At 38.2% G+C, this 15,790-nt stretch overlaps 1 protein-coding gene across 14 annotated transcripts in view; it reads right to left on the reverse strand.

Moving 5' to 3' along the window:
* The window catches only part of LRCH3 (leucine rich repeats and calponin homology domain containing 3), a 63,643-nt gene that overhangs the window by 25,848 nt on the left and 22,005 nt on the right, over positions 1-15,790 (reverse strand). For 12 of the 14 annotated variants that reach the window (XM_032697475.1, XM_032697485.1, XM_032697484.1 and 9 more), the window contains exons 2-9: positions 12,379-12,523; positions 11,118-11,244; positions 10,275-10,380; positions 9,954-10,090; positions 8,892-9,001; positions 4,675-4,768; positions 3,705-3,825; positions 1,035-1,183 (exon numbers count right to left, since the gene is read on the reverse strand). In XM_032697475.1, the coding sequence (XP_032553366.1) occupies positions 1,035-1,183; positions 3,705-3,825; positions 4,675-4,768; positions 8,892-9,001; positions 9,954-10,090; positions 10,275-10,380; positions 11,118-11,244; positions 12,379-12,523 (989 nt within the window). The remainder of the gene's footprint in view (positions 1-1,034; positions 1,184-3,704; positions 3,826-4,674; positions 4,769-8,891; positions 9,002-9,953; positions 10,091-10,274; positions 10,381-11,117; positions 11,245-12,378; positions 12,524-15,790) is intronic. The other 2 variants (XM_032697479.1, XM_032697474.1) reach the window with 1 other exon arrangement.

The raw sequence follows: 15,790 nt of genomic DNA on the forward strand, positions 1-15,790 counted from the left end.
ATGCACAGCAGTACAGAGTGGATTCTCAGAAATACAGGATACAGTAGCCAATGATCTTTATGATGCTGTAAAGACAGGTCCCAGAGGGACTAAGAAAGCAAAACATGGGATGAATAAGAACCCCTTAGGTTTAATTTGAGCTATGAAATCATTTACCACATTGGGAACAGAGACACATAGCCTTTAGTGTTACTTAAAAACTTTTACTGACATCCATTAACGTAGGAAAAGAGAAATTTTTCAACTTGCCAATTTTCAGTCATGCCTGCATGCACGATGCTATGTTGCAAAGTTAGCCTTGCTAAGTAGTAGAGTATTTTGCACTGTCTTTTGCACTCTCTTTTTAGAGAAACTACTGCTTTAGCTAAAAGCAGTTTAATTTTTTTGAATAGAGAGGCTCCAAGGAATAGCTTTTTTGATGCTGACAATGCCTTTTCCATATCTACAGCAGAGTCCTTGGGTTGACGTGCCAATAGTTGTCTTCTCTGAGTTTTGCTCTTGAGTTTGTGCTTCAAGTGTCATCAGCTACTGTGATTTGATACTGAATTTATGATATCTGCAAAATGAATTTACCTCTCATATCTGTGTGACTGATTTTAAACATAGTAAACAGTAAAGTGGACAAAATAGGGACCAGGCTCCTACATGAAATATAAAGATCTGCTTTTTTTTTTTTCTTTCTTCAAAGAGCAAATATCTTTCTGCTTTAGAACACACAAAACTTTGAAAGGACACATCTGAATCACAGCACAATAGTTATTCTTTAAGCAGATCAGCCACAAAGATTTTTTCAGACAACTTATTCATGTAGTCTGTACAGTGAGCCACTGAACTGTGTAACTGTGTACATAGGTATTAATTAGGACTGACAGAACACAGAAAGAAACATTATGTGGCTGAAAATCTGTTTCTATAGGTTTGATTTTTGAGGACACTCTCCAAAAGTGTTCCATCCCAATGATTTAACAGGGAACAGTTTTCACAAGGGCTTTCCTGGGGTGTATGAATTTAATTAATTCAAGTAAAAGCACCACCTCATTAGAGATTCGCCGCTGGTCAATATATGCCATGAACTGTGAGCTGAGGCTGTCTGAGTCCATGCACTTGGGCTGCCTCACCTCTTCCTCCTCCTCTTCCGTGGCACAGCTGTCAATATAGTCGATCTGATCGAGATCATGTTCCACTTGACACACATACACAAAGAAAACACCCATAATTAGATAACCCACAGGAGAGGAAAAGACCCAACAAAGCAGCAACGTAAGGAACTGAGGCTCTACTGTTTTTCTTCCATCTGGGAAAGCTCGGTCTAAAAGCTCTTGGATTTTGCCAGGCCCACTTTGAAACAAATTTTGAGAGAATTATAAAATTCATGCTTTTTAAAAAGCACCGATGAACATGTATCAAACACGTAGTTTTATACTGCTGGCTGCAGAAACTTTTGCAGTGACTGAAAAAGTAAAGTAAACACTGTGATTTTTTTTCAGTACCACATACTATATATCAAAAGCTTGTCAGCTAACACCAACACTGTACAATGATCTGTGTAAATTTTTGAATAATTTCTCTTGGTTCTAATTAATCTCTGTCAGAAAAATTAGAATGGATATAACAGATTCTTCTACCAGTTTTAGTACTACAACAACAAAATAGAGAGCAGCATGTCTAAGTTACATTTATTGCATTTGCATCCAGATAAGAAGTGTATGTGGAAATAATGAAGAACACTACAGAAAACAACAAAACACCTCTAAAACTGTGTAAAGGCACCTGCAATTTTATTTTAAAAAGAGGAATTAAAAGAGAGACTAGGAACCACTGAAATGAGAGCAAGAAATAGCACAGTTTGGCTAGTATTGATTTTCCTTTGTGTGGGAGATATTATGTAGGGCAATTTTTTCACTTGTCACTGCTTTTACACATTCTGCCCAGGGATTCTGAGAGTCATGACATTGAGTAAACCACTCAAATGAAAAATACTGTGAAAAATACTGTGCTGGGGAGGCAGAGGAAAGCATAAGCTCCCTTTTAGAGCACTAGAGCTTTTTTTTTTCTTAAAACTTTCCCCCAAACTTGCTCCAGACTCTCTTGCAGACATTCTTGTTCTACTCCCCCACCCCTTTCCTGCTTGTCTAAAACAGACTTCTCTTTGCCTCACCACACAATCTAGCAACTGTTACTGCCAAAGCCACCTCCTCTGCTACTACAACCATCCAAAACAGCATTCCTATATACTTTGGCTTCACTAAATCTCCATCTCAGTTACAAATCTTAAAAAAACCCCAACGTGCCAAAATTCCCCTTCTTTCCAGCCTTGCTTACTAAATAAAAATAATACCACAACCAATAATGATGCATCAGAGGATGAAAAACATTAGTATCTGTGTTAGGAACACAGAATTGGAAAGCATCTGGGTCTCTGACAGCCACATGTGCCCCTCTCAGATACTCCTACTCATGAACTGACCGTGCTCCAGCTTCAAAGGCTACAAGGCATTTTGAAATCCCTGGTGTGCAAAACCCAAAGAACAAAATAAAGTTAGTCTTGGAGGCAGAGCTGGCAGCTCTGTTAAATACCTGTTATTAAGGCTGCCCAGAGCTTCCCATGACACCATGTCTTCAATTCTTTTAACTGCCAGAATTTACCTGTTTGAACTGATTTTTTTCCCCATGAATGTGTGTGAGTCAACTAAAAAGTTTAAGATATTTCTAGAAGGTGGCAAATTAAACAAAAAATTGTGGCAGAGGAGAGTAAGACCAAGAAAAGAAGATGGCAAACAATGAAGATAGGGAGGAGGAGGGAAGAGAGAAGTAAAAGTGGGAGTTGGGCAGAGGAGACTAGATGTAGCTGGGAAGAGTGACACTCAGATAAAGAAAATGAACTGTAGCCATTAGGGAAAATTAAAAACAGAGAGCAGCTGAGGAAGAAAAAAAATTAATAGAAGTATAAGGGGATGAGAACTCATTATAAGTAGTGCAGAAAAATTGAGAAGAAAGAATGACTGAAAAAAATAAATCTGGAAGAAGGTTAAAGTTAGGGCCTACAGGCAAAAAGGGACAGCAGTAGCAACATATTATTGGAAGTTAAAATGGAGGAGGACTGTGGAGATCAAGAAACATGGAAAGCACCATCACCTCTTGAACAACTACGAAGGTGCTACTGTAAAGACTGCAGGACACCAACTGAGAAAGTACAACAAAGCAGCGTCACTCACAAACACCAGTCCCTCCTAGACAGCTTGAAAGTTTGGATTAAAAAGTAAGACTGCTGAACGAGACACTTGTGCTACTTGGAAATACGAAATTCCCTGACAAAGTTGCTCATTCCATTCCAAGAGCAGTTGGCACAGAGCAGTGACAACTTACTCCTGCTGTGAATTTTGCCCAGTAGCTCAAACAGCAAAACTCCATGCACCAAAATTCAATATTCCAAAATACTGTTCAAAGCAGTTGGAGACTTTAAAATAGCACATATGTAAAAGCTGACACAATGTTCTCCAGAAAATCCTGATTCTGCTGCTATTTGATTTTACCTTTAACATCCTTAAAACAGCAGCGTTCTTACACTGTTTCCACAACATTGCTTTTGTGTAATTCTACCTAGATCTTTCTCCTTTTTTCCCTCTTTAGACAACCGTTTAGCAAACATTCTGGAACTTTAATGATGATGACAATACATATTGTTACCAAGGGTCACTATTTACCTCCACCATTAGTCACGACTGCGCTCCCTCGGTTTTCTTGATACTGACTCTCTCTGCGCAGTCTCTGCTCCTTGGTGATCTCTGCCACACGTAAAGGGAGATCTGAGAACTCATCTGTTGGCTTTGGAAAACAAACAGTGAAGTCAGGAAACCCTTTTCTTCAGAAATAACATCTTGTAAGCTACTCTCCCTTGACTTGTGTTTTTACTTTATTTGTCCTTTTTGCACCTACAAAACACTAATTTAAAGCAAATTCAGCTATAGTGACTGTTTTAAGAAAATATGTAGTAGCTGTACCAGCTTGGCTACAGTTTTGCTTGCAGTATCTGCAAATGCTTGAAAAAAATCCCAGGATGGAAAGAAAGCCCTAGAACCCTCTCAAAAACCAAGCTGGGAGTGCAACCAGATACATGGAGCAATGGAGCATAGCTCACTGAGACACTTTAGGTCTTGGCTACTGCCTTTTCCAGTTATCCCAAGAGGAAAAGAAAATCTCTTCCTGGGAAGAATAGTTGACAATCTCTTTGCTAAGAGATCCCATTTTCCTGCTTCTAAATGGCAAACAGATTTTAACATTTCAAACAAGGTGCAAAGAAAGGAGACAAAATTTCCATTGGATTTTTAAAGTTTTATTTTCATGTTCAGATTTGTTTCATTGACTCAGCATTGTTTATACGATACAGTTATAAGATTTTTTAAAATGAGGAATGCCATTTTCCTCATCTTTCATTCTCCAGGAAATTAATCTGTCATGCACTGTTTTATACATTTCTGTTATTATTTCAAACTTTGAGTCTGTCCCATATGAAATTATCCTTGTTTTAGACCAATAAAGCAGGAAATAACTGTGGCTCAAGGCAACCTGTACACTAGCATACACATTACCTATGGATTATGCTTCCAGATGTATATGCTTAGTTCTCTGTCCGTTCAACACTGCACTCAACAAAAACAAAGCTGCAGCACTTACTTCATTCCCTGACCATCTTTTGTCTCCGCTGTCCACACTATTGAAGCCAGAATCAAGTGCTCCATACGGACGACTGGAATAGAGTTCCTCGTGGCTGTCAAACACATAGTTTTAGTTACTGTAATATAAACACCACCAAAAGCTTCTCAGCTATTACAGAACAAAAGTAGAACAAGCCACCAAGCACAGTTGCAGCATGTTCACAAGCTCAGCACGTTTGAAAGCCTCACACTGCATTTGCCACATAGAGCAGGAGGCGAGTGCTCACAACTCAACATCCTTGTCAGTCAGCTGCCACTGGCAGGCCTTTTAAGAGCTAATCTGATCCAAAGTATATATTCATACTTTAAACATTTCCCAAATAGAAATTATGACAAAGAGAGCTGCAAAGTGGTCTCATATTTCGCTGTTTAACAAGTCAAATTTTTATTTTCTACTACTCGTATGTTTTGGTTGAAAAACTGTCCCACAAGCTTTTTCATAATTAAGCATAAATCCTTGCAATATTACTAAAATCACAGAATATACTACTTCTACACAAAGTACACAGCATGTATTACATAACTGACTTCTGTGTCATAGTCACCTACCTAAGAAACTGTGCAGAAAGATGGACAGTATTTCAAATATTTCATAATGTAATAAATATAGAAATACAGTTTCCATCTACAAGCTTTGTCAATGACATGTCTAGACAAAGGCATTAGACATGTGCCCAGTGCTACAAGACACATAACCAAACAGCCATACAGTTCTTCTCTAAATTTCTGGGATTAAAAACTACGTAATTCAGCAGTAAAGCCATCACAGATGTCAAGTCTGGCAACTGTTGCAGATAGCTACAGTAAAAGAGACAATGGGACTTGTCTGATCCACTGCAGATGGCATTTCACAATGGCTCAACTGTCCTACTGGCACTCGATGCCCCAGGGAGAACTGCAGCAGTAATTACTACATAATACACAAGGAAGAATTAATTTCAGGAAGCTAATTGCTTCACCCCATCCTAACTAAATTGCAGGTCATTTTCTCACTGGCATTGCTCTCAAGTTGTTGCTCCCTCTGAAATCCTGCTTTCAGGAAACATTTATTTTCAAATTATTATTTTTATTATTATTATTATTAACATAGCACAGTATGTGTGCATGAGACTTTGTAGAGGAGTGACAGACTATTATCCAGGGCTATTTTAATTTTCAGACAGACAAGAAAGAGGAAAGAAGTTCCAGGAGGGATGGTGGGCTACATTAGGCTATACGTGTGTTTCTATGCAGATTTACAGCAAAAAACAAGCTCTTGTATCTGCACTGAGTTTTAACTCAGAGGAGTTCCACTTTTATGGCCCTATATTTGAACAGAAAGATCATCTGCATAATAAACCACTAGAAAGAAAGGAAAAAATAACTTTCTTCTTTTGGGTGGAAGAAAAAAGAATGACCATGAAACCACCCACTGCAGTTAAAGAGTTATTAACTTGAATCACTGACAACAGAACCCTACTTATGCTAACAGTTCATGGCATTTAAATACTGTATTTAAAACATGGGTGGACAAAAAATATCCATCTGTAGTATATTTCCATTTTAAATGAATCAATATTTTCAGAATCTACTGAGCACCCTGTTGTAGGCTCAACAATCATTGCAAATTGAAGACCTCAAAAATGAGGAAATATTTTGATACAAATTTTCTTTCAGCCTCCCTTTTCAATTAGAGATTTTGAAAAGCTGTACACCTTTCAGGTTAGGTGAAAGCTCAAAAAATCACTGTTTCCAGGACTTCTCCTTTTTAACATGAAAGCTGCTTTCTCTCTTCCCAGCTCTCACAACTAAAACCAGCTCTTCAATGCTGCACATTTAACACGTTTATAATCCTACTCCAGCCATCCTGAAATCAGCTGAGACTTAAGACTTTTATTCCTCCCTGACCAACAAGCTACAAGGAACAACAATTAGGCATTTGAATAGATGAGAGCATTTGGGGGCAACTACAACTTACGTGGGAAGCTATGTAAGTCTTGAAATCAAAGGATGAGAAGCCAAATGTCTGGTAAGCCCAACAATCAAAGGAAAGACAATACTTGACAACATTTCAAAGGCACAGCTCCAAAGCCACACTAAACCACTTATTTTTTACCTCCTGTAAGAAAGAACAGTTGCCCAAGTCCCAGAAAATCAACCACATGAGTACTTTGTATTTTAAACCTTCTAACTCCAGACTCTACCCATCTGCCTCAGTGCCAAAAACTGCTATACAGCTTCAACAGTTCTGTCTCCTCCCAATCACATTCATGCCAGCACCAACCCAAGCTGCTCTGAACTTCAGTGTTGCAAATGAGAGCCTGGCTGCAGCAGAACAAAACTTGCTGCAGATATATTTCACATAGTTTATGTTTAGACAAGGACTACAACATACTGGTAAGACAGTTTGATGTAATTAGACAAGGCTAAAACAAATAATTAGCTGTGCTAGAACCTCCAACCCACACTTTCCATAATGTTTCACGGTATCTTGTTTTATTGGCAGCATCAACAACCTTGCTATTAAAAATGTTTGATCAAAAGTGAACTGACAGCATGACACAAACTTCCTTAGACTTTAAGAGTCTCTCTCACTCAGTTCAGGTTCTTAACCTCCATGGCATTACACCCAGTTTATCAGATACACCAGCAACAAAGTCTGGGTGGACTGACTGACACGTTATTCCTATTGGTCACCTTTGAAGATAACAAACATAAAGCTCCTGTGACTTCTCTGGAAATATTAACTATATCAGAGCTGAAGGCTTTTATTTCTTTCATCCCAAGTTTCAGAAGGGTATCATAATTCAGGATCCTCTCTTTCACTGGATCATTCCACCACTTTCTTCTGATATGTACTCTGATCCATGGACAGTTCTTCCATAGGTACATGAAGACGGGAGGAATCACCTGCAACACTAAATGCCCTAAACAGCACGGTAACAATAAACAGATCTATCCCCAACTCTTATCTCCTCTTGGGTATGGAAACACAGTTAAATGAAAGCCTGCTGAAGCTCATTCCATACTGCTGAATCCGGTAGCAATTCCAGAGAAAGCATCCTCAACCAGTTCTGCTATGATTAAAATACATTAATTCTTCTCATTTCACAAAAGCAATTTATGAGAATTTCCATATTAATATACAGTTACAAAACAATAAATCAGTAAGCACACAGCCCACTGGTTTTGTTGGAATTTCTCTTAAAAATAAACAAACTGTGTTAGAGCTAAACAGATCATGACATTTTATCATTTAGAGCCTTTTATTTCCAGTAGCAGGTCAGTATCCTCAATATTATGCAGTAACTCTCTGCCACAGCTTGTACTGGAAACTGAGTAACATTCAACATGTTCACATGTTGAGCTCATTTAAGACATTCAGTGCTGATGAGGAATCCCTCTGTCAAGTCCCTCATGCAAGTTATTCCTCATAAATCTGACTCACGATGATTTATTGTGAAGCCCCCTCATTTGTGTTTTATTGCTGCTAAGGCAGCAGCACATCCTTTAGCAACTCACTCCTCCACACCTTATTACCACCTTCCACGATGACTGAGGTAATTTTTATACATATTCAGTTTCACACTTCACTGACTCCCTTTCTTCTGTTTCACGTAACAGAAATAAATCTTAACTCCTGCTTTTTGTTAGACATCTTCATTTAGCAGCTGATATGGCTGACTGTTCCAATATTTGTGTTACAATGCCAAGCAGCAGTGCCAAGTGAAAGCTTGCCAGAAATAACAGTTTACTGATGGGGTGGAGATCAGCATTTACACCTGTGGTTTGAGCACAGCAGTCACAAAATTCTGTACAAAAGGTTAAAAATCACAGCAGGGACATATACTCCAGGAAGTCTGTGGAAAATATTAAGATCTTATAAACTGAACATACATGTTAACAACATGAGAGCACACTCTGTGTACTATGAAGATATCAACACTCCCTTTTTACTGTGTATCAACTCTAACACTACTTTTCACATGATACTGCCCAGATCTTCTGAACTACTCCTCACTTCTAATACACTGGTACCTTGTTAGAATACACCATGACGTAACATAATATTTTTCAAAGCCACTTCCGTCAATGCACTTAGCAAAGAACAATCCTTGGATCTATTTTTGTCATTAACTCAGACAACTGACAAAATTTTCCTGAATGTCATCAAAACTTGGCTTGTGCAAAACTTACCATGACCCAAATCCCATCGGTCTCCTATCATAATCAGGTAAGTCTGGAGCTATCTTGCATGCTTCTATGTTCAGGTATTTAAATATATGAATTTTTCCTTTTATACATATCTTTAGAAAAAAAAAATTGAAAAAATTAAATCAGTGTAATTTGACAACACATTTTCAAAGTAAACTACAGACATTTAACATGCAGTTGAGAGTGATAAATGAGCATGATTACATCAATCAATGTATCTTTTATTTTAATCTCACTGCATTTTAGAGAACCAGCTACAGTGGAGCATCATGGGATGCCTATGAGAGACAAATGGAAGCTGTTCCCCAAGTACATCTGGTCTGCAGACAACTCTGTCAGCTGGATGCTGAAATTTCATCATGCAAACAAGACATAAGCATTTACAAGTACTAGAATTTATACCCTTGGCATCAGAACAGATGCATCCCACCCATGCCCAGATTTGAATGGCAGTGGCAGACTGCCAAAGCCAGCTCAAATTTATAGTGGATGAAGCCAGTAACAGCTGTGTCTGCTTTCAAAAGGGATGCAAAACCCTGAAACTGCAGGACTCAGCAAGAGCCACTCTTGACTCAGAAGCAGCAGCTCAAAGTACAACCTGTAATACTCAGGGGCCTGTACCTCCATTAAAGATCAAATTAGTCACTAACCATATTGCAGTTTCTATCTCAAAGGCCAGTTTGAGCCCTCTGCTGCAAAGTGAACCAGCAGCACTGAAGCCTCAGTCAAAATTTTGATCTGAGTGGCACAAAATCTGTCTTGTCTAACAGATCTTCCTCTCTCCTATGCTGAAAGCAGCAATGTTCAGACAACAGTGGAATTCTTTGCAATATCCCACAGGTGAGACTACTAATACAGTAAAGTAAGAAAAGCACAAGGGATTTTTCATGCTGTGCTGTATATTTAACATTTTTATACAATAGAATTTATTTAAAGTTCTCTTGTTCTTAAATAAAGTTTGTAATATAATCCTTCAGTTTTTAACTTTGTTTGTTATGCCCTTTTTAACTGAACTAGTAATCTGATTTCTTAGCTGCAGTTTACCTGTGCAGGGGGGGACTGGAGAGGGTTGTTCTCTAACATGATGGACTGAAGATGTCTGAGGTTCCTATAACAAACTGGTATTGTTGTTATTTTATTGCAGGAGAAATCTAATCGAATCAATGGCAACTCAGCAAGCTCTGGAAACAGAAAACAAACATCCAGTTCAGCAGATTAAAAGAGTGTAAGAAAAAGCAAGAATATAAAAATAGGTGTTTCACATAACAAGTATGCTGCTTCAAGCTCTCAGGGGAAGAAAAGGGGACTGAAAAATAAAGAAATGCTTGAAGTTTCTGCTGTTATAACTGACAGCCTTTATCTCACCTTCAGGTAAACGCACCAAATTATTTCGTCTGACATTTAGGTCCCTCAAGGATTCCAAATGGCCAATCTGTGGAGGTATTGTCTGTATTTCATTACAACTCACATCCTGCAAAGCAAGAGCAAAGAATGAGTTACCACTGCCTGGTAAGGCCCTGTTAACTGAAATATGCAGCTCTTTGTTTAGGGACTGAACACCTCAGATCCTTATATTCATCAATTCTCATTGCTGATGTGAAGCATTGTTCTCACTTTAAATACATGGCAAAAGAAAAGCTTTAAAAGATTAAGCATTCAGATGCAGAAATTTATTTCAAGTTATCTCATTCGAGTTATTCCACAGTATTTCAGACAGCACAACTCGCTACATAAAAGCTTTTTGCCAGAAACAAATGTACCAAGAGCTCTAATTCCATCTGTCCCTCCTTTCTGAAATAGGGAAGACACTTTAATTGACACGGATCATTTGCTCTCCAGTGCATCTTTCCCTTTCATAATTTAAAAAAAAAAAAATCTCAGAGTATTTCAAACTCTTTTCTAACACCTCTGTACAAAATCAAAACATAGTTGCAGTGCTGTAGCAGAAAGAAATCTTCCTTAGGCTAAGAGTAGATTTAAATAACTTGCCATTGCATACACGTGGTTGGTTTACAATCATAAAGTTCTCAGCAGGGTGAGAAACAGGATGTTGATCTCGCACTTGCCCAGGCAGCATCCTAATTACTGCAGGATTTTGATCAGTTTAAAAAATTGTTATTTCTTTTGAAGCATCTGTGAACTTAATAAGCATATAAATTAAAAAGTAAAGACTGAATAGTAATAGCTAAAAATCAAGTGTATACTCACGAGCTCTGTCAGCTGTCTGAGCTGTCCAATTTCTTCAGGTATTGAAACCAATTTATTATTACTCGCTATCAAAACTTTTAGTGGCAGACTACAGAGGTGTACTGGCAATGTTGAAAGCTGGTTTCGACTTTTGACAGAGAGAAAACAAAATAACCAGAACACTAATGAGAAATCTTAATGCAATGAAAGACACATACAAAAAGCACACTCCATTTAGGTGATCAAATCAGGTTTCATATAATTACTGCAAAAGTAGTTCCATGAGGCTGTTCTTCACTACTTGCTTTATCTAGTTATGAGTGAACAAACTCTGAATATCAAGTACCAAGTCTGATCGGATGCTTTTGAACTCAGTGAGGGGGGACTGTGACATTTTTGTGCCCTTTCAGGTGCTTCTGGTAACTGGCCATGCTCTGTCACAAAGGAGTTTGAGCAGGGTGGAAAAGCCTTTCTCATAAGGAGCACTGCAGGTCAGCACACACAAAATGCCAGAGAGAAAGTCATTAGATATTGAATATTTAAAGTATATTTCTAATTAAGCAAGGACAATGGGACTGCAATCACTAGAGACATAGCATTAGGAAAGCCATAAATGATTCATATCCTATTTGTACAATTTTCATATCAATTAGAAAAAGAAAATAAAGAAATATACTTTTGCCAATTTAGTGTGCTTATAACACCAGAAGGGAATAGCCTGAGACCTTTTTTTTAATAAATATCTTTGCCAATTTCTGACAAGAAACTTTCCACATCTCTTAAAAGACCCTCTACAAATGCAAGATGCTGTACAGTCGAATTTCATGATGGGCCAAGTTGCAGCAATTAGCTTTTAGTGCTGGCAGTGAAGTGCTAATGCTTGAGAAAGATCTTTCAGAGCCACCAGTACAGTGAAGGTAAAGGGAAATTGCATAAGCCTTATTCATCTGCAGTGAGCTGAATTGCAAAGACCGTGCTAAAGCTCCATCATCTTTTTTCAGACTGCACGCCTGTACTTCACAGGAAAACTACTGGATTTATTTATTTATTCCTTTAAACTGGAATTAGACTTGTTCATACTCCACTTCTAAAAGCTGCTGCTTAATCCTCATGTTCCCTGAACTACCTAAGTGGGTTAAGAATGGTCCAGGTTGCTCTGATTCAATGACACACAACACAACAACGTGATGATTACACAGCAAGCTGGCGCTACTTACAGTGCACCAAAATTTACAAACCCAGACTACTCATACTAAAGCAAAATTTGTAAGACAACTGTTACCTGATATTTAGAAATGTTAAAGACTGTAAGTTCAAAACAGCCTCTGGGATGTATCGAATGCAGTTCTGGTACAAATTAAGACTCTCGAGGGAGACAAAGTGACACGCTTCTGCCGGAAGCTCAGACAGTCTGTTCCGTGACAGATCTGAAGGGAGGGGAAAAAAAGAGAGATTCAAGTAAAGCTACCTTAAAACTTCACCAAGTTCCTTGCTTGGCAAGAGACAGAAGTTTAACCAAATCTCCTAGGACATGTTTGTATTTGAAGAATCAAAACATTTCCTTAGTTCCAATCATCAGTCTACAGGTATAAAACATCCATCAGCAGTATTGTCCTTCAAAAGCCGTGATAAAAAATGCACTTGCAAAGGGTTCTTTTTTTCTTTAAAGGTTCAGGAAAGCTGCTGATTATAAATGCAAAAGGTCTGTTCTCACAGACACACACACAGAGCTCCCACTTCCTAACACACCCAGCTCCAAGTTCTGACAGGAGCAATGCTCCGATCTCAAGCACCTTCTGTCAGCAGGGAGCTCCCACAGAGAACTGTTTGCTAAGCTGATGGTTCACCTCAGTATTTTTAAGGGGGGGCAGACATTCATTGCAAAAACCCATGTAACCTGAATCAGTGTTATGAATTATTAAAAAAAAAATAAATCCACATTTAATTGCTATTTTCTTTATTTGTTTTGAACTTCTCATCAACATAAGAGGACAAAAGCTACCATGCCAAAATACATACAATAAACTGACATACTAATTTCTGTATCTTTATTCCATGAAGGAACCATACAATACAGATTACTTTTTAAATACTGCCAATGCAGATACGTCTTGTGTCTCTTGACATTATTTTTACGGTTTTTTTTGTAAAGGGAAGCTTTTCCAAAGTAAAAAAGCCCTCCTTGGAGAAATTGCTCCATTGTACACTGCTCTAGGTTGTCCAAGGAGAACACTCCAAGTGCAGCTTGAACTGACTCTAGGTCTACCTTGATGCTTAGAACAGACCATGAGCTACTACTGATAAATAACCAGTAATTAAAAATCTCAGTAGGAAGAATCACTATGAAAAACTTTGTAGATAAAGCCCATGAGCTTTAGTACAAAAGTGGGAAGGAACTTCATTACTCAATCTCCAGGTATGACTGAAGCTCACTACAGCAGGGGCTATGATGGACATATGTTGCAGGGTGCACTAATCCATCATTACAAAAAGGGAATGAAACTCCTTGTCTGTTCAGCAATGACAATTAAAAAAAGAATAAAATAAAAAAATAAAGAATAAAATTTAAAAAAAAAAAAACAAAACCAAAACAAAGAAACAAAAAAACCCCGAACCCCCCCCAAACCACACCAAGTACTTCTTTGCAGTTGGTATCAGGCTCAAACATGATCTCAGCTTGAACTCGTCTGAACGCGATTTTGAAAAAACAAGACTTCTAAATGAACGTTTCCGACAGCTCTAATAGTGGGAGTTAAAACTACAAAATAACACAAGTTGTCAGCAGTAAGTCTGCATTGCATATCTAGAACTGTTTTATTGTTTTATGACAGAAAACAGTTTAAGATTTTTGCCTCCCTTTTCTATTTTTTTTTGTGAAAAAGACCTTTTATCCTTGTTTTTCTTTTCTTCTAAGAGTGAAGAAAAACTTGCACTTACATAGATTGCTAAAGGCAGGCCCTATAAACATCCTGATCTTACCATATGCTAATTCAGACAAAACATCAGATAAATGCATCCCTGTGATGGATCCTGCTTCCTGCTACTGCCAAACCAGAGTTTTCCTACCTCTACTGCTTGTCCCAGGCTCTTCGCATTGCCGGACTGTGTGGGAGAACCTCACCAGAATTAAATACAGCAGTTTTTCTGATCACCTCACCACACAGCCCCATAAACCCTATGCCAGCACCAGGGAGAAACATCAGTGCAGGCAGCAGAATCCCTGTTCTGGTGCCAGGGATTACTTTTGGTGATTTAAAGCACTCACTGAACTCCAGCCTAAGTGGAAGCAGCAAATGAGTTGGACCGATCAGAACTTCCTTAAGGATCTGCAGATAGTAAAGGAGTCAATAAAGTAATTGTGTGTGTCCTACAGGGACACAGTATACACTTCCAAGGGAATTGTACAGGCCAGTGGTCACAGCCTGCCAGAGTTCAAGAAGTGTTTGGATGACACTCTCAGGCACATGGTGTGACTCTTGGGGATGGTCCTGTACAGTAGATGCTTAAGTGCCTATTTAAAGAATTATTACAACACTGATTTACGTATAAGGTGTAAATGTTTTTCTTAGGGACTCTGGAAGATGGAAATGAATTCCACCTCTTCTCTCACAACATACTAACATCCTTCAGCTAACAGCTTTATCCCTCCTTCACACAGCTGTGCTGGCAAAGGCAGTTTGAATACAACCCACTTTAACAGAGAAACAGGCTTCCCAAGTAGTGAGTCCTATTTTTTGGCAGAAGAGTGGCAAATAAAAAGTTTCTTTCAACTGGTTTGGAAAGGTTTACCCTCAAACATGAGAATTCTCAATTGCTTTTTGTTTCACTTTATATTACCAAAGAACATTTTAAAACTACTTTTTACATATTGTGCAGACCATAAGGCTTGAACTAGTCAAGAACTTCACATATTCTGAGCTATGATTTAGTATTTCTAAAGAAATAACTCTCTGCAAAAATAACATTAGGTATGAAGAAATGAAAATATACTTTTTAAACAACAAATGAGCTCAGTGTGTGATAGAAAAGAGACACCAGAGCTGGTTAGCAGCAATGACTAACTTTTTCCAGACTTCTCTCAATCTACAGTGATTTCTAAAATTTGGCATTTCTATTTAGCAGGAGTCATTCATTGGAAAACAGATTAAATCAGAGCTGAATTTTGATGCTGCAGTATAGTCTCTTAAATAATTCAAAATGGGTCTAACCAATTACAGGTTTGATTAATAACTTTGTAGCATTTTTACTCATGATGGCCATGAGAATGCTGTCTTACACACAGCATCCATGATTCCATGTGTCCAAATTGGGAGCCAGGAGGGAGGGTCTGCCAGGGTCACAAAAACAGGCAAGCACTAGGGAATAAAAAAACCCCAAACAACTAAGCTAAAACAAGAGTACCTGGAGAATTACACAGAAGTAAGATATGATAAAATACAGTGTCAGTTCTGTATCTGTAAATGAAGAACTGCTTTTTTCTGCAATCTCCTCCCTGTCCCATTGCAAACCTCTTACAAGTATTTAAATTTCCCAAAGTCTGCAACACAGCATCCCTAAGATTCAGTGACATTTTTTTATTTTGGTCCAGTTTCTCTGGAATCCTCTTCCATGCCAGAAAGTGGACCTTTGATGGGACCAGAAATGATGCAGAGAGTACAGCAGTCACTGCATGAAAGAATTCAAAATCCTCTTTC

This window comes from Chiroxiphia lanceolata, chromosome 10, assembly GCF_009829145.1.
Source record: "Chiroxiphia lanceolata isolate bChiLan1 chromosome 10, bChiLan1.pri, whole genome shotgun sequence".
Lineage (NCBI taxonomy): Eukaryota > Metazoa > Chordata > Aves > Passeriformes > Pipridae > Chiroxiphia > Chiroxiphia lanceolata.